The sequence below is a fragment of the Lithobates pipiens genome, unplaced genomic scaffold, assembly GCF_037356315.1.
Source record: "Lithobates pipiens isolate NorthernLeopardFrog02 unplaced genomic scaffold, aLitPip1_a1.2 Scaffold_16, whole genome shotgun sequence".
In the NCBI taxonomy this organism is placed as follows: Eukaryota; Metazoa; Chordata; class Amphibia; order Anura; family Ranidae; genus Lithobates; species Lithobates pipiens.
In genome coordinates this window covers 617,261,950-617,287,156 of record NW_027507748.1, presented here as the reverse complement: position 1 = coordinate 617,287,156, position 25,207 = coordinate 617,261,950, and the positions used below count along the sequence as shown (strand labels likewise).

General features: G+C 40.1%; 1 protein-coding gene across 2 annotated transcripts in view; it reads left to right on the top strand.

Annotated features, from left to right (window-relative positions):
* Positions 1-25,207, top strand: part of UBL3 (ubiquitin like 3) — a 222,597-nt gene that overhangs the window by 180,885 nt on the left and 16,505 nt on the right. For both annotated transcript variants that reach the window (XM_077484083.1, XM_077484084.1), the window contains 2 exons: positions 11,047-11,133; positions 18,334-18,411. In XM_077484083.1, the coding sequence (XP_077340209.1) occupies positions 11,047-11,133; positions 18,334-18,411 (165 nt within the window). The remainder of the gene's footprint in view (positions 1-11,046; positions 11,134-18,333; positions 18,412-25,207) is intronic.

Sequence of the window (25,207 nt, the reverse complement as noted above, 5' to 3'; positions counted from 1 at the left end):
TGTTGGTCTGTCACATAACAGCCCAATAAAATACATTTACGTTTTTGCTTGTAACATGACAAAATGTGGAAAAAGTGTGAATACTTTTTCAAGGCACTGTATCTATGTTCAGCTCATATGGAGAGTTTGGTAGAAATTAAATAACCATCATATATATTTAAAAAATAAATGAAGAAAATGTAAATAACTAAAAGAAAAATATATGTGTAGCGCTATGATAAAGACAAAAATATAAAATTATATGTGTCACCATATAAATCTTTTGAAACAAAGGAACCACATTTCCTAGTGTTAAATAAACATAAAATAAACATTTGAATTATAAATATAGGTGAAAAAATATAAGTGAATAATAGTCATTAACAGATAATTTTTAGAAAAATGTGCATGTGCTAAATGAGTCCCAAACTGTGAAGTCCAATAATGAATTTGTAAGAAGATCAACTTTCCCAAAAACAACTTTCAAAGACAGTGTGTGCTCTTTTTACATGTAACACCCCCAGCTCTGTGAAACGGGGATTTATATGGTGACACGTATAATTTTATATTTTTGTCTTTATCATAGCGCTACACATATATATTTTTATTTTAGTTATTTACGCTTTTTTGTCTAGAAGCTGTGTTGGTGGCTTGATAAAGCGTATCGCCACAGCGCAGTATATATTAAACCAACAAAATGTAAATACCTAGCGAATCTCTAGCATAGTTGTTGCTGTGCTCCCATGGCCATCTAGAGGTTCCTTACATCACCCTAGCTTTATTGTGCTGCTGGTGGGCTCCGAGCCGGGGGTGCGCAGAACTTTGTAACACACCCTCTGCCCTTTCAATTACATCTTTAATTGGGTGCACGCAGCATCTCTTCAGCTCCAACACACCGTGGGCAGAAAAGTGAAGGACACCTTTTCCATCAGAAGCAGCTAAAAAGACTTGGCGGGGCAACAAAATCGGCCCCACTCCTTGTGTCTTGGTGGCTCTCTCTTTCTCTTTTTCTCTTTCTCTTTCTCTCTCTCTCTGTCTCTCTCTCTCTCGATTAAGGGAAACCTGCTGTAAAAAATGGTTACAGGGATGAGACAAACTCTTTACCACTGAGAGGGGTGCTTTTAAATGATCAGCTTTTCTGAACCCTGCATTCTGAGCGAATCTGGCAGAATTGTAGGTTTTTGGTCCCTTAGGGCTCATTCAGAAGGATGATCAGTCCCATCCTCAAACTTACCAGCGGCTCTGTACAAATTCTGTGTTGGCACTTTAAAAGAAATAAGTTGGTTTTGTGTTGTGTTTTGGGGCACTCGGGCTCAAAAAGGTTCGCCATCACTGCCCTAGTTTATAGACCCAAGCATGTGTCAAGGAGTCCTAGAACTCTGTATAGATGTGTGAAGATAGGCCGAAAATAAATATAAATATATATATATATATATATATATATATATATATATATATATATATATATATGCTAATTGTTCTCAATTAGATATCTGCTCACCTTTAGCCAGCCTTAAATATTTGGCTTTATATAAGCTTATAACTTTTCCGTAGAACAACATTTGTGTGTATTGCAGGCATGTTTAGCTTATGTACCTAAAAGAGCACTTTGGATTTTCAGGGAAATTGGGGCACTTTGCAAAAAGGAGGCAGATTTTTCATGCGCATCCTGTGCCTGCCCCTTCCTCTCTCCTTGGCTTCCTGTTGTCCACAAAGTCTGATAGTAGCCTAACTGCTGGTCAGTAGGGAATTGGGGAGAGTGAGAAGGGGCAACCCACAATACAACCATTCAAGGTTTGGTTGCTCCAGGATTTTCTGGCAATCTCTGTAAATAATGTAAGCCTATGTACTTACCCCCGCCCCCCGCAGGTGCTGATTTTGATATGGCAAAGAAAAAGGTAGCAAGTTAACATGTGACAAGTGTCAGCATATACCATTCACATTTCTGGTCTATCAATGCAGCTGTGTCCTTCACTTCCTGGCAGTGGAGACATGTAATTCACAACCCTGCTTCATTTGCCTGGATGTACTATATCAATGGAGCTAATGTGTTTTACAAGAGCACTAATCCTTTAGGCATAAAATAATTACTTAAAGGGTAGATTTTTAGGCCTAATAGAAGTGAAACCTTGGGTACTGTACAATTATGAAATACCTATTTCACTTCAAGTCTCATTTTTACGTAATGCTGATCATCATACCTCTCTCTGTATGGGGTTAATGCCCAGCAAAGCATACCAGTATCTGCCTGGAAAGGCATGCCAGGCATTAAAATTGGAAATCAGTAAAATGGTATGTCTGCTTATCACTTAAAATCGCAAGTTTCCCTTCCCCTGAGTCAACGATGGGAGCTCAAAAAAATTAAATTAAATAAAAAGATGTCCGTAGTTCTTTTTAGAACTACCTGTGCCTAATTCAGGCAAGCATTTGCACCAAGTTTCATAACCTTACTGTCAGGTGACTAATTCAGTTAGTTGTAAATACTGCTCATTTTTAGAACTAGTTATGGCAGTGATAGATTCTTTAAGTATAAGTTACTTTTTGACAAAAGGTAAAATTAATAATGCATTAATTTTTTGTTGCAGCAGCCTGTAAAGCATTGCACCAGCAATCAGCAGATCACTGATGCCGTGCAGGACTCCTGCAGACCTGCTGGTGTATCCGCTTGCTTGTGCCTCGTACGAGGAAGCTGATATACGCTGACAGAATCAATGAACTACCACATAGCTCACAGTGCCGCTAAGGCTGACGGGACTTGTAGTCTTCCCTTAACGGAGGACTGTGAATGAGTGACGCAGCCGAAAGAGTGGAGCCCCACTCATCATTATTTTCTTTATTTATTTTTATATTTTGACTGCTAGATTCCCCTGAATATGGGTGTAACATGTTATGAAAGGTGAACTTATCCTCTTAAAGAATTACCACCACTTCTCAGATTAGGAACTGGTGGTAATTAAGGCCAACTCTGAGTTGGTGTACAGAGGTATCTCAGTGCTTTGGCCCCATTCACACTTGGGCATTTGCGATTGCAGGCAGAATCGTGGAGATTCTGCCCTCGATTGCAAATACCTAGGCATGAACAGGGCCTGGGGCATGCCAGTGATGGAAAGCTGTCATGTATATATCGATAGCTTCATTCAGCAAGTTAAATGTAACACAGGGGTTGAGGATAGTGGCGATGTTATTACCAAAGGGAGAATCCCTTTGCTTGGGAAAGAACTAGTCTCTGCATGGGCAGAGCCTGATGGGAAACTAAAAGACTAGTTCCCCATTAGGTCTGCTGTACTTTTAATTAACAGTGTATAGAAGATTGAAAGCCACTATAAATTGTACCACTGCCGTGCGCTGTCCACTAACAGCCAGTGGACCCTGATGGGGAACTAGTCACTCAGTTCTTCTTCATCAGGCTCTGTCAACCAGTACTACAAAACTCCTCGGCCATGTGCCTGTTGGTCTGATAGGCTCAACTGCCGGTCAGGAAAGGAGCGCACTAAGGAAGGAGTGTCTAGTATGGGCATTCTGGCCTCAGTGCCAGGCACCAACAGATTCTGACCTCTGACAACAAGTCCACAAATCAACCCTAAGCACTGACAATTTTGGTGCAACAGAACCCTTTTGAATTCCCCCCAATGTGTTTTGGTAGAGAACAGTGCGGTGCTCCTATACTCTGCAAGGATGGAATAATTCTGATGAGATATCTTCATACTGGAGGTCCCCGGAGTTATAAGAACATAACATTCATTTAATTTCACCATTAATCATGCCATTATACAGGTTTAAATACAGTTGGTCTTTAAATCGAGTTAACGCTTAGACCAACTGACTGTCTAATAAAAGAATAGCAGCTACAAAAAATTAAATAAAGTTAATATAACGAGCAGTGTGCCTTTTGTCTACCGTCCCATACATACAGAAATCATAATCATTGTTTATATTGGTCAAACGCAGCTAGTCTAAGTATTTGGCTGATATGGAAGGTAAAGCAGTGGAGCAGCTCTGAATGATTTGACTGGAAATGTTAATCATAGGCATGAACAGACATGTATCGGCTTCAGGACTACATCAAAAGTTACTATGGTTGGGTTGCAGTGCATGAACCCCTTCAGCTAAGTGCTAAACTATTGTGAGGAACCAGGCACAGAGAATAGAGTGCAGTGGTCTAGTGAGGAAAGACATATAATGGGATAATTCTAGCATAGTTGCCAACATTTGTCAAAAAATTTATAGGGTGGCTTTTTTGTCTGTAGACGGAGTCTTATAATTAGGGGCGGGGGTAATTCATTGTGAGGCGTAGTAGGGGAAGAAAAATGTGGTGCGCCTAGCATGCTGTGGCAAAGAATGGGCATGGTTTAAACTAAATGTTGGGCGTGCCATAAAGGGGGCATGGTTTGAGTCTGAGATGAATGAGGGATGGAGGGAGAGCGAGAAAGAAACAGGGAGGGAACGAGAGAGAAGGAAGGAAAGAAAGAGGGATGGAGGGACAGCAGGCCCAGATCCTACACCACAATAGCAATATGTGTATTCCAGAAAGTTTAACAATCAGCAGTTAAAGATACTCCAAATACCTGGTGTTAGCGCTTCAATCATCCCGGCATCATGGTTGATATGATGTTGGGCTGATTGACGCGCATTATTTCTTATTGCATTGTAATATAAAATGGTTTTACTCACTATAATGTAGACTCAGTGGAAGCCCTGAGCATGTCACTTGCCGCGTCGCCTACCACCTTGCGTCGGAGGTGCCCGCCGGCAGAGTCCCGCCTTGCGTCGGAGGTGCCCGAAGTAGATCATGCGGCCATGTTTTCATAGCCAGAAGCTGTGGTGGTCGGTGCCAAAAAAAAGATTCCAGATTCCCAGGACAAAAGCAAAAAATCTGGATTTTGATTGTGGCGTGCTCAGATCAGGATGCGGGTCTAATTTTTGGGATTGCCCTGGGAAAATCGGGACTGTTGGCAAGTATGTTTTAGTAGTGACAGCAGCAGGAGGTTACAATAAAATGGATTCTCCATATTCCTCATTATATCATTTTGCTATAATAATCTGACCATATATTATTGATCTTAATCTTATGCAGTAGTAAATGATTGCTAAAAACCTGACGTAATCTCTCGTTGATTGTTTGCTTTAAAAATGAAAAAATGCACCACCTATAAAAAGAAAAAGGGAATTATTTTCACCTGTCTGCTGCCCATGCCTCCAATCTTCCCTTTGTTCAAGAGCTGCAGCCCCTGGCATAATCTTCCCATCTGACAATTCCTGGAGTGTCTGCGTCTGCATCCCCTCCTGCACACTATGGTCCTATCTGCTGATCCCTATAGCACTACTGTGTCCTGTATAGATGTAGGAGCTGATGAGAAGGACCAGCCATACAGCACTCCCAGAAGTGTGTTGGATTTTGGTGGCCCAGAGCAAAAACCTGGGGAATAGGAAGTGGGAAAGTACCCTTTTATTTTATAGGGGTATGTGTGTTCGGGGAGAGGGAAGGGTTGTTTTGTAACTATGCAACAAAATCGCGTTAACTGCTTATGTACACAAGTGTTTGATGTGCATTTGAAACTAATGCCAATTCAGGCCAGCAGATTGGCATTAACATCAATGGTCCAGTTCTGAGACTGCATTTGTCCTCCTTTGCTTGTACTTTGCTAAATTGCAGCATGGGATTGCATGGCAAGCAAAGCCAGTCAACCACAGTCTTGTTCAACAGCAATGCAACTAAGCAGAGCTGCATTGGCATGCAAAAATCAATGTTGGGCAGCAACAGCGTTCTTCACATGCCAATGCAATGCCAGAGTTGCATTTTTGTTGCACCATTAAATTGAATGGGCTGCCGTCCTCTACCAGAAGCATGGCAAAATAGCTCCTGTACCCTTTTTTAGAGCCAACTTAGGCGCAGTTTACACAGCGTGATTTGGCAGATTTTTGGAATGTTTTATCACGTGTCAAAGCACTCTTTATGAAGAATCAGTGGCATGAAAATATGCATTGTGCATTTTGCCACGATTTTAGCACCATCTGGAATTGTAGGCAGAATATGCCAATTCTGTGATTCTGATAAGCTAAGGTGTGACCAGGGCCTTAGGGGAGCAGCGGGGCTTGGGGTAAAAAAGGAAATCCCTCAATGAGTTTGAGGAGAGTCATGCCACCTCCACATCATCATATCTACAGGATAAGCACATTCCGTCATAAAGCAAGAGTATTGCTACATCCTGTTTGCTTGAAACTCAACAAATTAATAATAAAAAAAAGGAAGTTCCCGTGAATGAGAAATAAAGAAGATGAATGAATAGGGTAACCTTGGATTGAGTTGGCCCAGCTCTGTTTTATGCCCTGTACTAGTTCTGAGAAATTGAGTAGCCAGTGACAGGGCCAGCTTCACCGCCTGCCTCCTGAACACACATATATTGTACAGAAGGCCTTTCTGCTATTATAAAGCATCTGTAGTCCATTATTTGAGCTGAAGGCCCTTGTCTGAGAGAGGAATCAGCTGTTACACCTCGATCACATCTGGCGTCTCCGAATTTCCATTTTTCTCTTTTACACTCCCGTGAGCCCTCCGCCAGCCATTTATCATTTCCTCTGTCACAGCTGACAGCACAGCTCTTATTTGGAGAACTACGTTATGATTTCACCATTTTCTCTTTTTTCATTTAATATGTATTGTTTTGCAATCGAGCATATTTTTGTTTATGAAAGTGATAAATAATGGGTTTGTTTTCATCCTTCATGCTGAGATGAGAGCCACACTTATCCCATGCTGTTAGCTGCTTCTGCTGATCTGGGCTCTCAATCCTGGCACAGCCTTTCTGTTTACGACCTCTGCTTTCTATACTTTTTAGAGTGTTTCCGCCTTATCTTGCATTGCCGCAGCTTTTCTTTTATCCTCTTGTTTAATTTCACCTCCGGTGTTTTATATGGCGCAGATGGAGCGCTTCAATCACCTGAGTGCCAGACCATTATTGGATAGCTGATGTCACCGTTAAGGTCATGTGAGAAATAAGAAACGTCTCGTATCGGAGCAGCATCCATAATTGTGCCATGTTCTGCAATATTTATTCTCCCAGTGTTACGCCAGGTCAGCCACTTATTTCATGGACTGCATGACATTGATTCTGACCGAGAAAAGTGGCTAATAAATCAGCAGCTGATCCGTTAGATCATTAATTGCTGTAAGCATGCGTTTCCCTTCACTTCTTGCCAGATTAAGATCAATTACAAAATAGTTTTTGCTCTGTGCTACTGTGTGATTGTAGTTTAATGTTAGAAGTTAAAAAATATATATATATATATATATATATATATATATATATATATATATATATATATATAATATGCTAATTGTTCTCAATTAGATATCTGCTCACCTTTAGCCAGCCTTAAATATTTGGCTTTATATAAGCTTATAACTTTTCCGTAGAACAACATTTGTTTTTATTTATTTATTTATTTTATTTTTTTTTGAGGTGCAAAGGGAACATGTCTTTAGTGAGCCCAGGTTCCAGTAAATAAACCTTTCATAGCCCAATAGTGTTTTAAACAAATTTTTCTTGATAATTATGCTTCTATATATAAAACATTGGTGTCAGTGGGATTGTAAACCCCAGGAAATCTAGTCCTTTATATCACTGGTGTCATTGGGATAGTGGCTCTAAGGGGAGAATAGCATCTCCAATCATTGGTGTCCGTGAAAAAATGGACCACTGATTAGAAGCCCCTCCCTCTTTTATTTGAGTCAGTACCTTAGGACAAAAGCCAGCTTTGGCCACAGTTTAAGATTGATTATCCTGTGAGCTGTCCCCTAGTGCCTCTCCTGATGACGTTTTTCTATGAACATGAACAACAGTGCCAGAACTATGTGAAATCTAATGGGTGCAGAGCAATCAGTCTATTATTCTGGTACGTTCATGCAAAAAAAAGTAGTAGTACCTTTTGCTTTTAAAGACAGCAATAAAAACCTGACGGCTTCTAACACCCCTCACTACTGTGAGCATACAGTGTAATTGTTTTTGTTTCTAATTCTCTACAAATTTTTATTTGAAAAAAAATCTTAAAATTATACCTGAATACGTTTTTCTTAAAAAGGAGCGCCACCCAAGAGGGGAAGCTCTGCTTATTTGCCCCCGCCCTGCCTGTTTTGGCATCTGTCAGGGGAGAGCATGTACTTTGGATTTGACGAGTACCCACTCCTACTTCCGGATGACTTTGCCGTGGCAAACTCACTTGGAAGCTCGGTCCACCTCCTCCTTCCCCTGCCGCTGGGCCATTAACGAAACACAGAGCACTTCGCACATGCACAGTAGGGAACCAGCTTTGAAGCTGCAAGGCTTCACTGCCAGTTCCCATTACCCGAGATGGCGGTGGCAGCACCTGAGAGGCGATTGAAAAATTAGCTCAGGTGAAGACACCACTGGATTCGTGGACAGGTAAGTGTCCTTATATTAAAAGTCAACAGCTACACTATTTGTCGTTGCTCACTTTTATTTTTTTTTCTGAAGCAGCCTGGAGCTCCACTTTAAAGTGGTGGTAAACTCTTAATACTTATGCCCATGATAAGGATTGCGATAGAACTTACATTTCACTGTCTTTTACAGTGTCCCAAACTGCGCCCTTCAGTAGAAATGGCCCGATGTTTACTGTAGTGACATCACTGGCACATGCACATTTTTTCCCCCATGCATGGCATGCAGAGCGTGCCGTCAGTCTTGCATCCTGTTGCCATATCTTCCACAACGCACTTGTGGCATTGTATAGCAATATTGCAAGATTGCTGACCCATTGAGGATTTCCTGAAACACCCCATGTGATAAGCTGTGTCACGGGGTAAGAACACAGACATTCATGATCAACACATGGAGCAAGGAGAACATTTACATGTTTATTCTTATTGGTTATGTGGGCAATGTCGCCATGGTAACAATAAATGAAAACGAGGCTTGGCTTTCAACTACTGCATGAGATTCTGGCTATAAAGAGTAGAAAAGAAGGAAAGTTCCGTTGGGGGTGGAATCAGGTGGCAACTGCAAGTATGTCAACAGCTTTAGCCGGTGCACATAAAAGAAACCAGTCTGCAGAGTCAGGAAGAAAGATGCCATGAGTCTAATTAGCATTCTGATGTGTTTATATATGTTATACATAGCAGGCCTCTGATTGCCGGAGATTTCAGAGTTTACTACCGCTTTAAAGACACATACTTGGCACTCACCCCAAGGGATCTAATTGTACAGTTTTTTTATTTTATACAAAACTCGCACATCTTTCGCCGAGGATTCACGCATTTTTCCAATTAAATCTTGAGCAAAAAAAAAAAAAAAAATGTGAAGGGTGTACTCACTTTTGTGAAATATTTTATTATTTCTTTTCATGTGACAACACTGAAGAAATGACACTTTGCTACAATGTAAAGTAGTGAGTGTGCAGCTTGTATAACAGTGTATATTTGCTGTCTCCTCAAAATAACTCAACACACAGCCATTAATGTCCAAATCGCTGGTACCAAAAGTAAGTACACCCCTAAGTGAAAATGTCAAAATTGGGCCCAAAGTGTGAATATTTTGTGTGGCCACCATTATTTTCCTGCACTGACTTAACACGTAACTTTAATTGTATTCAAAAGTAACCTATATTGTAGCATTTTATTATTGTGGCTTGCTGTAAAAAAAAAAAAAAAAAAAAAAAGCAGACATTTGGTTGCTTGTGTGATGCTGCTGCATTTCATGTTCACTGAATCAATATACACCGCTACCGCTAATCCCTTGTAGACAAAAACATGAAGCTTTGCCTCTGCATGAGATTTCAGACGCTTGTCAGTTCAAGTCTTTGTTGTGCAACCTCCCTCTCATGCTAAGTACGTGCACACAAGGCTGTATTGCTCTTGAAGGAGGAGATGGTTATACTCTTGAAACACACAGCTATTCTTTTCCAGGGTCACTAATTTAGAGTTGTATGGAAGATGAGCAAGTTTAAGAAAATAGGAATTTAACTTGCAGAGCAACCAAATTCATAAAATGAATGCAAGGATTAAAAATACCCAAAAATACATTATTCTGAAGGAGTCTGAGGAGCTGAATGTTGCATAGTTACATAGATAACATAGTAGATGACTGTGTGTCTCTGGCCATCCAGCCATCTATGGTAGGGGCAGGGTTTTGCTTCCTCATGTCAGAGCCTCCAGCAAGACAAACTGTAAGCAGTCCAGTAGTGGCATCACCAAGTCTCACTCCAAATCTTCTGGGACTAGTCATCGGAGGCAGTAGTGGCTTAGATCTCACTCTTCAGAAATGCAGCTATGGGGCTGCAGGCACAGGAGTGCCTTGGCACACACACATCTGCACACCAGGATGCGCAATGCTATTTTTTAGGTAAATTTCAAAACGAGTCACTTTTTTTGGCTTACTGCTTAGGCACAAATCTTTCTAGATCTTCCCTATAATGTACCAACTCTTTACTTTTTGGGTTTACTTTCGGGTCCACTTCAAGTGATTGTAAAGGTAAAATATATTTTTATCTTAATACAATCTCTGCATTAAGGTGAATTTTTTATTTTATTTTTTTTAATAGTAGCTTCCCTACAGGCCCCCCTAAATACTTACCTGAGTGTTATCTCGATCCAGTGCTGTGCACATTTGAGGCAGCAGCTCTTCTGTCCCCCTGATCTTCACAGGCTTGGCTGAGAGCGATGGGAGCCATTGGCTCCTGCTGCTGTCAGTCAAAACCTGTAAGTAAGGGCGGTGTTTGCCTGGACTGCATGTCTAAATAGGTGCAAACTGTCCGGCTCTGGATCGAGCACACGAGTGCCCCCATAGGAGGATTGCGGCTACTCTGTACAAAACCATTACACAGAGCAGGTAAGTATGACAGATTTGTTATTTTAATAAGAAAAAAAATGTCAAAGCTTTACAATCACTTTAAATGGCAAAAGTTTACTTGAAACATTGACATGAGTATTGATATTTTATTCTGTGAGACATCAATGTGCCATTTTGAATTATTTTCAGTGTTCCAGGATGGAAGAGTGTATTCAAAATGTAAAAAGCTCGCTCGGCGTTGATCACTGCGTTTTGTGTTTTTCAGATTGGGAAGAGGAGCAGGTCAGCAGTCCGTGTATTCTCCGGCTCATTTATCAAGGACGCTTCCTCCATGGCAATGTGACTTTAGGAGGTATTGGCTCACATTTTTCATTGCAGTCTCATTAAAAGTTATGTTAGAGTCTTACAGCAGTAAAACCAAGCTGTCTGCACAGTGGTCGGTGCAGCACTATTTTACTACACCTCACCTTGTTATCTATTCATGCTCAGATTTCCATTAGATGCTGTTGTGTCAAATCTAATTAAAGTTTCTTTCTTCCATATTTCTTCTGAGTTTTAGTGGATCCTAAATAGGGCTACATCGTAGTATTACTGCTTCCAGAGTGGGCTAAAGTAAATTATCACACACTGTTAGGCCACGTCAAGAGCCCTCAACTGTGCCGTTCTCTACTATAGAGATATATATATATATATATATATATATATATATATATATATATATATATATATATATATATATATATATATATATATATCTAGTGAAAACAGTTTGGACGGAAAACAAATTAACCTTTCAGTTTATTGTTCATTCGGCAGAAAATTTCCAAACTTGTTTTTTGGCTCAAAAACATTTTGTGCCCAATAACTGGTCAAATGACCAAATCTTGTCCGATTCTTCGTATAGTATATGGCCAGCATTAGAGCTCGCAATTTCAAAAGTTGCCACACTCCCTTTCTTTTCTGACATGATCCCTTAACAGTGGGCCTAGAATGAAGAAATATAACATAACAGTCCAATATGCTTTGGAAATGTGTCCATGATACTGTAAAATCTTGATTGCAAACACAATTTGTTCCGGAAACATGCCTGTAATCGAAAGCACTCGTATATCAAAGCAAATATCCCCATAGGAAATAATGGAGACTCAGATGATTCGTTCCACAATCATTTATTCATAAGTCCTTCAGTTTATAGTCCATATAAAAAGATTATAGCAATGTGATAAAATGTCCATCCACAAGGGGGTTAGAAGCAAAATTTCAGCAGGAGCTACAGAGTATAAGAGAGAAGAGAGGCACCTCTAAGTGTAGCAGTATGGTTACTTTTAATGAAGGTACAACATTTAGCAACTCGCATGGTTGATGATTAAAACAGGCACATCTAGATATGCAGGCATCCGGGGTAAAGCTGTCCACATAGACCGTCCTCAGCACCACCGGCTTTCACCACTGTCAGTCGACCGGGAAGACTACCCTGCAGTAAAGCGATCTGAAAGCGAGGCTTGAGGCGCTCATGGAGTGCAGTGTGGAAGGGGTGGTATCGATGGCGGTACGGAGGATGGTCTATGTTAGACACCTTTCCCCCGGATGCCTGCATAATTAGATGTGCCTGTTCTAATCATCAACTATGTGAGCTGCTAAATGTTGTACCTTCATTAAATGTAATCATGTTGCTACACTTAGAGGCGCCTCTCTTCTCTTTTATACTCGGTTGTGACATGACACTACTTGTATATCAAGACATTGCTTGTTTATCAAGTCAAAATTTATTTTAAAAAAATGTGCTTGTCTTGCCAAACACTCTCAGATCCAAGTTACTCTCAGTCCAAGGTTTTACTGTACTTGTAAAAAAGGTTCCTGTGCTATATTTCTGGTAAAAAAAAAGTAAAGGCCCATCATCTGCGTTTTCCTACTCTGTGTGTGTCTGAAATCTCGCAAGTCCTCAGAGGTTATGATGAAGGTGAGGCATAGCATCAGGAGGGCAAAGCTGCCTTGCAGCAAGGGGTCTTTGGTTTGAATCCGGTTCGGGACGCTATCCACTCTCTGCATGGAATTTGCGTGTTCTCCCCGTCCTGGTGTGGGTTTTCTCTGGTTTCCTCACACACACTCCACAGACATGAAGGCAGGTTAATTGGCTTCTTTACAAATTGATCCTAGTATAGTGATGTATGCATGTGAAGTAGGTACCACAGATTGTAGGCTCCATGAAGCCAGGAAGGAATATGAATGTAGAAACACAGAAGAGTGAAGGCAGGAAGAAGACCAAATGGGCCATCAGGTCTGCCCCATTTATTTTTACATTTTTTTATACATGTTGTTGGGTTTTTGTTTTTTGTAACTTTTTTTTTTTTTTTTTTTGTCTGAATATAAATCTGTGTTTGTCTCCAGCATGTTTTAATCTACAGTGCCTTGAAACAGTATTCATACACCTTGAAATTTTCCACATTTTGTCATGTTACAAACAAAAACGTAAATGTATTTTATGTGACAGACCAACGCAAAGTGGCACATAATTGTGAAGTGAAAGGAAAATGATAAATGGCTTTCGCAATTTTTTTTTTTTTTTTAGAAATATCTGAAAAGTGTGGCGTGCATTTGTATTCAGCCCCCTTTACTCTGATAGCCCTAACTAAAATCCAGTGGAACGAATTGCTTTCAGAAGTTGCCTAATTAATAAATAGTCTACCTGTGTGTAATTTAATCTCAGTGTAAATGCAGCTGTTCTGTGAAGTCCTCATAGGTTTGTTAGAGAGCCTTAGGGCTCTTTCACATGGACAATCCATTCAGGTCCGCCTGTCAGTTTTTTAGATGGACCTGAATGGACGCTCCATAGACCTCTATGGAGCGATGGATGTCAGCGGTGACATGTCCGCTGGCATCCAACCCGCTCTGATCCGAAAAAGTGTGACGGAGGAAAAACCTACTTTCCCATCCGTGATCGGATCGGGTGTCGACGGACTCTACGGTCCGTCCTCATCCGATCCCCTATAGGGGAGAGCGGCGCTCTAACAGGTCCGTCCCTGTACAGTATGCAGAGACGGACCTGTCATCTTCCTGCTCAGCGGGGATCGACAGAGCGATCCCCCGCTGAGCAGAGCGGGCTCCGTACACGGACGCGTCCGTGTGAAAGAGCCCTTAGCGAACAAACCGTATCATTAAGGCCAAGGAACACACCAGACAGGTCAGGGATAAAGTTGTGGAGAAGTTTACAGAAGGGTTAGGTTATAAAAAAAAAAAAAATCCCAAGCTTTGAATATCTCACGGGGCTAACTATAATCTAGTGGAACCAATTGCCTTCAGAAGTCACCTAATTAGTAAACAGAGTCCACCTGTGTGTAATTTATTCTCATTATAAATACAGCTGTTCTGTGAAGCCCTCTGAGGTTTGTTAGAAAACTTTAGTGAACAAACATCATCATGAAGGCCAAGAAACACAACAGACAGGTCAGGGGTAACGTTGTGGAGAAGATTAAAGCAGGGTTAGGTTATAAAAAAAATTCCCAAGCTTTGAACATCCCACGGAGCACTGTTCAATCCATCATCCAAAAATGGAAAGAGTATGGCACAACTGCAAACCTACCAAGACATGGCCGTCCACCTAAACTGACAGGCCATTCAAAGGAGAGCATTAATCAGAGAAGCATCCAAGAGGTCCATGGTAACTCTGGAGGAGCTACAGAAATCCACAGATCAGGTGGAAAAATCTGTCCACAGGACAACTATTAGTTGTACACTCCACAAATCTGGCCTTTATGAAAGAGTGGCAAGAAGAAAGCCATTATTGAAAGAAAGCCATAAGAAGTCCTATTTGCAGTTTGCGAAAAGCCATGTGGAGGACACAGCAAACATGTGGAAGAAGGTCAGATGAGACCAACATTGAACTTTTTGGCCTAAAAGAAAAACTGTGTGGCTGAACACCAACACTGCACATCACCCTGAACACACCATCCCCACCGTGAAAACATGGTGGTGGCAACACTATGTTGTGGGGGTGCTTTTCTTCAGCAGGGACAGGAAAAGCTGGTCAGAGTTGATGGAAAGATGGATGGAGCTAAATACAGGCTGTGCCTGGATTACAAACAAGATGGGGTCTGTAGGTTTGTTCTTAAGTTAAATCTGTTTGTAAGTCAGAACGAGTACATTTTTTAATTGTAGCTCCAGCCCAAAAAAATATTTTTATGCTTTTTGGATAGCATAGCCAAGGCTTAACACCCCTGTAATGTTTTTTTTTTTTTTTTTTTTTTTTGCTGTCTGTGCCCCTGTTCAGGAGATTTCACCTCACTTTCTGTCCCAACGACAATTGGATTTGGAAAATGTTGGTTGTTGTGAAAACAAGACTTGGTGATAAAACTTCAATGGAGACACCTTTTTCCTATAATAATTCTTACAGGCGTGAATTTCCCTTTCTAGGGGTAGATTACCTCTCACTTCCTGTTCTCTCCCTCCATTTGTAAGTAGGAGTCGTGATAAGTCAAATGTTTGTAACCCGGGGGCCCGCCTGTACAGGGCAATCTTAGAAGAAAACCTGTTAGATTCTGCAAGACTTGAGACTGGGGCAGAGGTATACCTTCCAGCAGGACAACTACCCTAAACATACAGCCACATTTCATGGGGGTATGAATACTTTTTCAAGGCACTATGCTTACTGTTGGCTGAATCCACTACCTCTACTGGAAGTCTATTCCAAATAATACTTTCCGAGATTAGTTTTGAACTTTCCTCTTCCTCCCTTTTCCTATGTGCTTTATTTTACATTTAGAAACATTATACTGCAGAATGTTCATTTATGTATAGTGCTGCTTAAATTGTTGGCACTATATAGGCACCTTTTATGAATATTATTTATATTTTTATATATATATATATATATATATATATATATCCCGTTAGGCTACAGTACTCGGTGGCTCACAGCAGTAGTCCGGTGCATTTCCATTCAAATTTTGGGCTGAATTCGGATCTGAAACGGACTAGAAGACACATAGGACTGTGTAATTTGCTGGGACTGACATCGGCTCTAAATAACATACAAACTATAGAGATGTTCTAATCTACAAATAAAGATGCTTTATGGGGCCATTTTTTTCTGTTTGTATTTTATTTTTTTTTCATTTCTGGAAATCTAACTTTGATCACTGGAAATTATTTAGCTTCCATTTGCAAGGCCGTTGTATCTCACTGGTGATTGCCGAGAAGTCGCAGATTATCTGATGAACGCAGAAAACTGTAGGGAGGGAAGAACCCAGGCCCTTGTAGTGCTCTGCAGCATCCTGAATCAGTGCATGTACCCGATAAGAGCCTCTGATTACACTTTTCAATAGAAACAATCTCTGTAGTATATGTACTGAAGATGATTTTATACTGGAAGATTTTATTTGTAAGTATTAAAATATGTTACAGATTTTGCTGTAAAATATTTTGTGTAAAGTGGGCTATACGGTGTGTGGCAGAGCTACATGGACACAAAGCTTTGCCAGGTAAAACCACTCCAATGTATGCATTCCAGTTCAGATTTAAATTGGCTAATTCACTGTAACTGAAAATTGCCCACACCCACTATTCACCTTGGCTTTGGGGTACACACCCTAATGCAATAGGCTCAGTGGGCTCCTGCATTGAGACTACTGCTTTCCAATAGAGAATAGGCTTTTCCACACAGTGTGGCTGCATTAGGAAGACATTGGGGGTTATTTAGGAAAGGTAAATCCACTTTGCACTAAAAGTGCAAAGTGGACTTAAAATTGCACTGAAAGTGCACTTGGAAGTGCAGTCACTGAAAATCTGAGGGATAGATCTGAAATGAGGGGAAGCTCTGCTGATTTTTATCATCCAATCATGTGCAAGCTAAAATGCTGGTTTTTATTTTACTTGCAACGCCCCCCCTCCCCCCCCTTAGATCTACAGCGACTTCACTTTCAGTGCAATTTCAAGTGCACTTTGCACTTGTAGTGCAAAGTGGATTTGCCTTTCATAAATGACCCCCATTGTCTCTGTAACATATTTTGTTTCCATGCCCCTGGCATGTATTTAGAATACAGTATATTTTTAAACCGTATTGTTTTTCTTAAAGGTGTAAGCTTCCATTCACTCTTTTCTGCTTCAGTTTTCCTCCTAATTTCCCTGCACCCTATTGCACCTTCCTATGCAAAATCCCATTCTTTCTAATCGCCCCGGTTTAACTTCCTCCTTCTCCTTTTCCCTTCTATTCACTTTCTTTCCTTTTCCCTTCCTTTCTTTTTTTTTTCTTACCTTTTTCCTTTCCCTTTCCTTTTTTCCTTTTTCTTTTCCTTTTTTCCTTTTTCTTTTCCTTTATCCCTTTCCCTTTTCCCCTACCTTTTCCCTTTTATTTTCCCTCTCCCTTTCTTTTCCCCTGGACTTCACTTCCATTCCTTTTCCTTTCTTTCTTTCTCTCCCTTCTTGTACTTCTTCATATTTGGGCATTTTTGGTCCCATAGACTTTAATAGAAGTGCCTGTAAACACATTTTAAAATGTATTTTTGCATTAAGGAAATGTCCCCCTATAGAACGGCTCTCCGTCTTTTGTGCAGCCCAAAAAACAAACTTCTGAACCTTGCTAAATATGCAAAAATTGTTGTAATACGCCTGAAAAATGCCTGAAGAAAATACTTCAAAATCCTCAGGACTTTTCTCTGCTTGGGGGTGAATGCAGGTTAATGCAGTGTTTTTACTTTGAGGGAGGGAGGGAGGGCACTTTAAGCAGACAAGTTGCATTTTGGTGCTTATAAATAGGTGTCTTGGCACTAGGGTCAGTGTTAATGTTTTTGCGTGTAGGTTTTAGCTTCAAACCTTCGCCTTCTTTTCTGCAGTCTATTGTGTATAATGTTACCCTTTCTGCAATAAAAGAAGGGAGAGTTAGCTGCGAATGGTATTGTGTCCTGGTGACAGCGAGTTACCTTGAAAAAATTGCATGACTTTCATCACTGTTATGCTTTTATTTTATTCCTAAATTATCTTTGTAACTACCCATATCTAAAGGTAATACATTTTCTTCCATACGGTAGGAAGTATACAGAGCGCTGTATGTTCATATTATAAATCAATAGCTTGCCAAAGAAGACACTGACTTGGTTGATGGATTTTTATTGTACTGGTGACGCTTGTTATCTGTACACTTCTGCCATCTTGTGGGCATTTCACTAACAGCAAGTCTTATTTAATAACCTAAATGTTAGCAGAGCTTTATTTTATTTTACTTTTAACCTGAAAGAGAATATATGTTTAACTGGTTTACCTGATAAGGATTTGTAGTTCTGTTCAGCCAATCTGGTAATCCAGGCACATCTTCTTTACAATCAGAACATTAGACCAAAAGCTGTGTGCAGTGAAATAGGACATGCTTGGCCAACAAGTGCCCTTAGTCTTGTTTTGTACAGTATTTACGAGAAACTAAGAATGGTGTCATTTGTTTACTGTCTGTGTTACAAAACAGCATTATTTTTTTTTTAAGAATAATTAATAGGATTTTACATATATATTTAATCTTGTTTCATCTTGTTTCATCTTATTTTATTATTACTTTGTTTTTATGCAGCATTAAAACTTCCACTTGGCAAGACAACAGTGATGCATTTGGTTGCCAGAGAGACATTGCCAGAGCCAAACTCTCAAGGTATGGTATTTTTGGAGATTTGTGTCTTCTTTATGTGAAAAAACCTGGGACCCTACAGCTGTTGCTACCACCGAAGAAGCTTTTCATTATTCAGCTAAAGTTTGGAACCCTTTTATTTTTACAGTTGGGTTGGAAGAAAATATTATCAAGTGTGGACCAGCTTAGTTTTAATGGAAAATATGTTCCTGACTATTCCCTGTCCTACACATATGCCATTATTTTAATTTTCATAGATTTTTATTTAATGATTCTATTTCAAACAAAACAATAAGATATATAACAAGTTTAGTGGTAAGTATTATCAGAGACAATTACTAAATTTACCTTAGAAACTTTCAGTGATCAAAGTCTGATACAATTAAATACTTATCTGTGTGTGTGTAGGTGAAGGGAAGCGCTTACAATTTAATTAAGTCTGCTGCACCTGAAAAACCCTGAATACCGGGAATGAAAAGCAATTTATAGTGTGAAGGTGCGCTGATTCTATGTAAAGGGTCTTTAATCTTAAATTAATTTAAAAATACCACAAAGTAGCAACAAAATAAAATATAAAAAATTAAAAAAATTTTTTTTATATAAAAATGTTTACAAGAGTACAAAAATATAAATAAATAGTGATGAGCGCAACCTCAAAATGATGTGATTATCACTAACCACTATACCAGTAAATGATAATAAATATAGGTGATGAATAAATCACATGGTGATTATAAAAATATACCTTCTCTTAACCCGACCAACTGTTGAAATGGTTGTTCTAAATAAATAATAACAAAAATGAAAGAAATGTGTTTTCAATTCAGCTCTGCTGAGTTCGATTTTCTTTCATATAGATTTTTTGTAACCTGAGAGAGACTGCGGAGATAGATATAGATATAGATAGATATAGATAGATATAGATAGATATAGATAGATATAGATAGATATAGATAGATATAGATAGATATAGATAGATATAGATAGATATAGATAGATATAGATAGATATATATATAGATAGATAGATATATATATATATATATATATATATATATATATATATATAATTTACTCAGGTTTTTTTTTTTTCTTTTATGTTACATACACGTGTTTGAATTGCATTGTTTATTTTTTTTATTATGCAAATACAGTTTTAAGATATTTTGCCTATCCACGTGTTACAGGTCATCCAGACCACCCACTTGTTTCCCATTTACTTATTGTGTTCACATTGGGCAACATTATTGTGCATTACATTTATATCACTGTGGGTTTTCCCACATAGAATCAGCGCACCTTTGCACTATCGATTTAATACATACAATGTTATTAATCAGCTCAAAGGAATACAGAAATTGGACCATCTGAGCCCATTAAAAATACGTAAATACGTGAGTATCTGTGTCATTATGCCATAAAATTCAAAGTACCTGGCATATAAGTGCCTAAGAAAACTCAGAGCGACAAATGAATAGACTGTAAGGATCTGGAGACCGAAGTGCACCTTTTTACAGTGGAAAATTTCTCATAGGGTCCAAGATTTGTGGAGTTTGGATATGTCGCCAAACTGCCATGATCTGTTTGTACCCGTGTATTTCTTTTGCAAGTCTAATAATTTCTCCCAAGTTGGTGGGCTATCATTAATTTCCTTTTACATTAACAACGTTAAAGTCATTGTAAAGTCTCGTTTTTTGGGGGTTTTTTTTCAATAAAAATAACAAACATGTTCTACTTATCTGGAGGGGGAGGGGGAGTCTCGGATGGCTGAGACACTCATGGACACCCACTGGACAGAGCTGGGGCTCAGGTAAGTATTAAGGGGTGCTGGGGCGACTGCTACACACAGAAGGCTTTTTATCTTAATGCATACTGTGCAAATAAAATCTGACTTTACAATTCCTTTAAGCTTGCTGCAAACAGTATTTGTATAGCTATAGATCATAGCAGAAAGGGAATCTTCTTTATATTTATACTCGCCACTGCCTGCGCTATAGTGAGCCTTGTGAAAAAGAAGGGACTTCAGAAATTAATCTCGAAAGTGTATTCCAAAAGATTTGCAGATGAAGACAATACCATAACAAGTTCGCTTAAGATATCCACCTGGCCACACCTCTAGCTATACACCTTTACTTTAACAATTATCTGAGGATTTTTATCCTTAAACTAGACGATAATAGAGGTGTTATGACCATCCTTGCTTCTTTTTCATCCTACCATGGATAATTCAGCACGTTATCACCTAATACAATAACAAACCCTGCAAGCTAGTTTACAGTAAGAAGCAGAGCAAGTTAGTTGTACATGCTGAGAAACGGCACTGCATTCACACATGGCACCACAACAAAATGTGCTGTCAGCTGCAGAGGAGTTCCTTTGTCTGACACTGTAGTGTGCACAGAGAGGAGTCAGGAATTAAGATGCTGTTGCATGTGCTTGCAGTCTGGCTTACACATACTACACTGTGCAAACTTCCAGTGGCGGCAGAGGAATTCTTGACTTAATTGAATCAATTTACACAGGTATGAGTCAAGCTTTGCAGCTCTTTCTTGTCCAGATGAAACGTCCATTACAGTATAAGCAGCAGCTGTGGTGGACAGTTCCTCTAGCCCAGGGGGCATGTTTTTAACTATCCATGGGCCTTATGGGAGGCTGGGTGTTACACAGACAGGAAGTTTGCCTGCCGCAAATAAAACATCAGAGGCACACAGTAGGGAGAGAGAGAAGAGCACTGCAGTTTTCTTAAAGCACCAGAAAGTATGCGGCAGAAACAGGTGAGACTGGAGTTACTTGTTAGAGTGAATGGAAACCCGATTCATGAAATTTGAGCTGGACACATATATCTGCAGTGTTTTCTTATCTCTATTCACTATGTCTCATGGCTGTCTCCTGCTCCGTTCTTCTGTTATCAGGCTGATAACACCTGACAAGTTCTCTGTCACACATGATAAAAGCAAAACGATTCAAGGGACAGAGCTGAAAGTCTCTTCCTATGAGAGGGTGTGTGTGCCTTTCTTCCAGTTGGCTCTCTTGGCTGTATGCCCAGGCTTCACTGCAGTGTTGAACAGGAAGAGAAAAATCTAACACACTGTGCACTTTATAAACACTATATAAAGATGAAGACAACAGATATACGTGTAAAACCTATGTAGGGAGATTTGTGTTGTTCCTGTGTATCATCTGAGGCTGTTCATTTCATTGGGTATAGGGGAGGGTTTACATCCACTTTAAGGTATTTCCTTTTTAAAAAAATCCCATCGGGAGGCCCAATGGCTGAAGACCCGAACAAAGCAGGATTGGCTTTGTTTGGGTCCTGAATCTAGTAAACCGGAAGCAAGGTCATGACATCACTTCCAGATTTCTGGCATCCTAAAGGCGCCAGTTTTAAAAAATAAAGTATTCAAAAATGTTGATCTTGACGTTTTTAAATACTTTCAAGTGCGGTGGATCCTTCCATAGAGAGTACCTGTGCTGCCTGTTTCGGTCACAAGAGATGTTTACATTCCTTGTGACAGCAATAACTGTGATTAAAAAAAATAAAAAGTAAAAGGACTGTGTTAAAAAAAAAAAAAAGTTTAAATCTACAGAATATCGGCCTGAAAGGCAGCCGAAAAAAAATGTGATTATTGTATTTATGGGTTTTATGCCAAACTTTTGTCATTTATTTTACGTTTTTGTATTTAAAACAATAAAAAATAAATTTATTAAATTATTTTAACATGCCACTTTGGGTAACGGGCACCTCAGTGTCTTCACATGGCATCGGATCCACAGTAGAGCACTTTTTTTTCAGGAGTATTCAGGAACGCTCAATAGTGCCTAGCTTTCTGGTCACTGGCTCTTTTTTGCCACTTCTTATTCACCTTGTTTGCCATACTATTACGTGACATGGCTGTCCAATCACGGGATGGGCCAGTAGAAAGGCATAATGGCCAGGCTGGAGCCAGCAAGTAGGAAGCCTATTTAAGCACGACAAAGCATCCTGGGTTTGAGAGTTTCCAGGTAGCCCTAAAGAAGATTGGAGACAGTGGAAAGCTTGCTTTGTGATGTTGCAGTAAGCCGCAAAAATAGTTTAGCAAACCATAATCTTACGGGTTCTTTCACCGGGAAACATTCATGTTATATTAAGGCCACTGCCCAACCTGACATTTTATTACAACTCGCCCTTCTTTCCCAGTCTTGATTATACCAGAAGACTCTACTAGTTGCTTTTAACCTGTTTTTTTATGGCAATGTGTAGTCCTGAGTAGGGATGAGCTCAGGCATGTTCGCATGGAACACGTGCAGAGCCCGCCAGGAAGTCGGCGCAGCGCTGCGCTAATCACAGGCAGTGAGACATTGCCGCGATGTGCGGCTGCAGAGATGTCTCACTGCCTTTGATTAGCGCAGCGCTGCGCCGACTTCCTGGCGGGCTCTGCACGTGTTCCATGCGAACACGCTGGAGCTCATCCCTAGTCCTGAGCCTGCAGTTGTACAACACACCCTTCTGCTCGGGAGCTGCATTGTAGGCCACAATTTCTAAGTTAGCATCCCACAGATGAGCTATAGCAAAAAATGTTAGGCGTATTGTCAATAACAACCAGATCAGAATCCAGCTTCTCTCATTACTACTACCTTCTTTGAGCCCCATTGTATGATTTTACTATGCAAGCTCCTATATTCTAGGACTATCTTTCTAGAAACCATGGTAAAAGTTAATTTGTACCCAGTTTGTTTGAGCTGTTTCATTTCTGTTCTCTTTAGTTAGCACAGTAAGATTACAGCATGGCACTAGTTTTGGGAATGAAGTGCCAAGTGTTTGATGTAAAGCCAGTGGATTGTTAATGAGATGGGCACAGGACACTCCAGTACTAAACAATGACTTGCCTATGATAACAGGACACTAGGCTATTGTTACTGTATCCCATATCACATGACTGCTGCTGGGATCACCCTAGAGAAAAGCAGAGCGTGAGCCTGAGCGGGAAGTCTCCGCTGACATGGCAATGTGATATGCACAACTCCCACTTAGATAAACAGAGTAATCTTCTTTTTAACTTCTTTATTTTCCATGAAATACATTGAAATTACAGTGGTGTATGGTACACTTGAGAAAGGAGTGTTACAGTAAATCATTGCATGGTAACAAATGTGGACACTCCATTCCATAGTCCTGACAATAACATCTCCAAGAATTTACCATTTCACTTCAACCTTCTGTAGAAATTAGATTTTTTTACATAAACGTCAATAGAAAGGGGAGCCTATGGGGGAAGCCAAGGAGAACCGGATGGTGTTGAAGAAGATGCAGAGAAAAGTGAGCGTAACTAAAAGGCGAGGAGATTGGGCTATGTTGGGAAAGGAGAAGGGGGCGGGGAAGGGTTGGGAAGACAGAAAAGAGTGTAGGTGCTGATAAGGGAGGTCCAGCGATGTAGGAGTTTGAGGGTAAGCTCTCCTGCCGGGGAGGAAAAGCGGAGGAACATAGTCGCATTGATACGTTTTGCTTGTGATTGTCTGGGTAAGCAATAGACTGCTATTGGTCAATTCCCCTGTTCTGTTTCTGTGTTTTGGAAGACTGCAGTATTGTCAGAGGAAAATCAAAATTGTACAAAGTAGAACCGTTTTTGATTTTTTTTAAAAGGTCTGATCTGCTTTTGAGCCAGATGGTGAGGTCTTCATGCATGTTATGTCATTCACTCTAGAGTATCATTAGGCAATGAGAGACAGACTAATAATTTTAAATGTGAATGGCCTGTCATTGGTCCCGTTTCATGTGTGAACATGCTAGGTGTTATGTTTTTTATCCAGTGTCATGGCAGCTGATTGGGCAAGTGTGGGTGGTGCTGTACTAGAAAGAACAGTTACGCCATGCAAGGCTTTAGCATATATTTCTGTGGAAGAACTGGACATTGTCACTCCCAGGAAGTAGAAAGCCAGTCTTGCTAAATAAAGAGCGAAGGCGACCAATAAACAAGCCGCACTCCTCTTGGGAATGAAGGCAGATGATACTTTTATATCGGAATCTTTTACAACCTTCATCTCCGATTCAGGCAATGCAGTGGAAGTGTGATAAAGGGTTGTCCATGTTCCTGTTATGAAAATGGGAAAGAGGACTTGCTGATCGAACAGACCTATATGTCTATCTGTATATACGCTCACCAGCCACTTTATTAGGTTCGTTTGCTTGGTAACACAAATTGCTAATCAATCACATGGCAGCAACTCAGTGCATTTAAACATCTAGACGTGGTGAAGACTATTTTCTGAAGTTCAAACCGAGCATCAGAATGGGGAAGAAAGGGTATTTAAGTGACTTTGTACATGGCATGGTTGACGGTGCCAGGTGGGATTTTAACGCACAAGTATCTCTAGGATTTACAGAGCATGGTCTGACAAAGAAAATATCTAGTGAGTGGCAGTTGTGTGGACAAAAATGCCTTGTTGAGGTCAGAGGAGAATAGGCAAGCTGGTTTGAGATAGGCAACAGTAACTCAAATAACCACTTGTTACAACCAAGGTATGCAGAATACAATCTCAACACACAACACATCGAACCTTGAAGCAGATGGGCTACAGCAGCATAAGAGACCACACTGGGTGCCACACCTGTAAGCTAAGAATAGGATACTGAGGCTTGCCAAAATTTGACAATAGAAGATTGGAAAAGGTTGCCTGGTCTGAGAAGTCACAATTTCAGCTGCCACATTCAGATAATAGGGTCAGAATTTGGTATACAACATGAAAACATGGATCCATCCTGCCTTGTATCAATGGCTCAGGCTGGGGGTGGTGGTGTAATGGTGGGAGGGATATTTTCCTGGCACACTTTGGGCCCCTTAGTA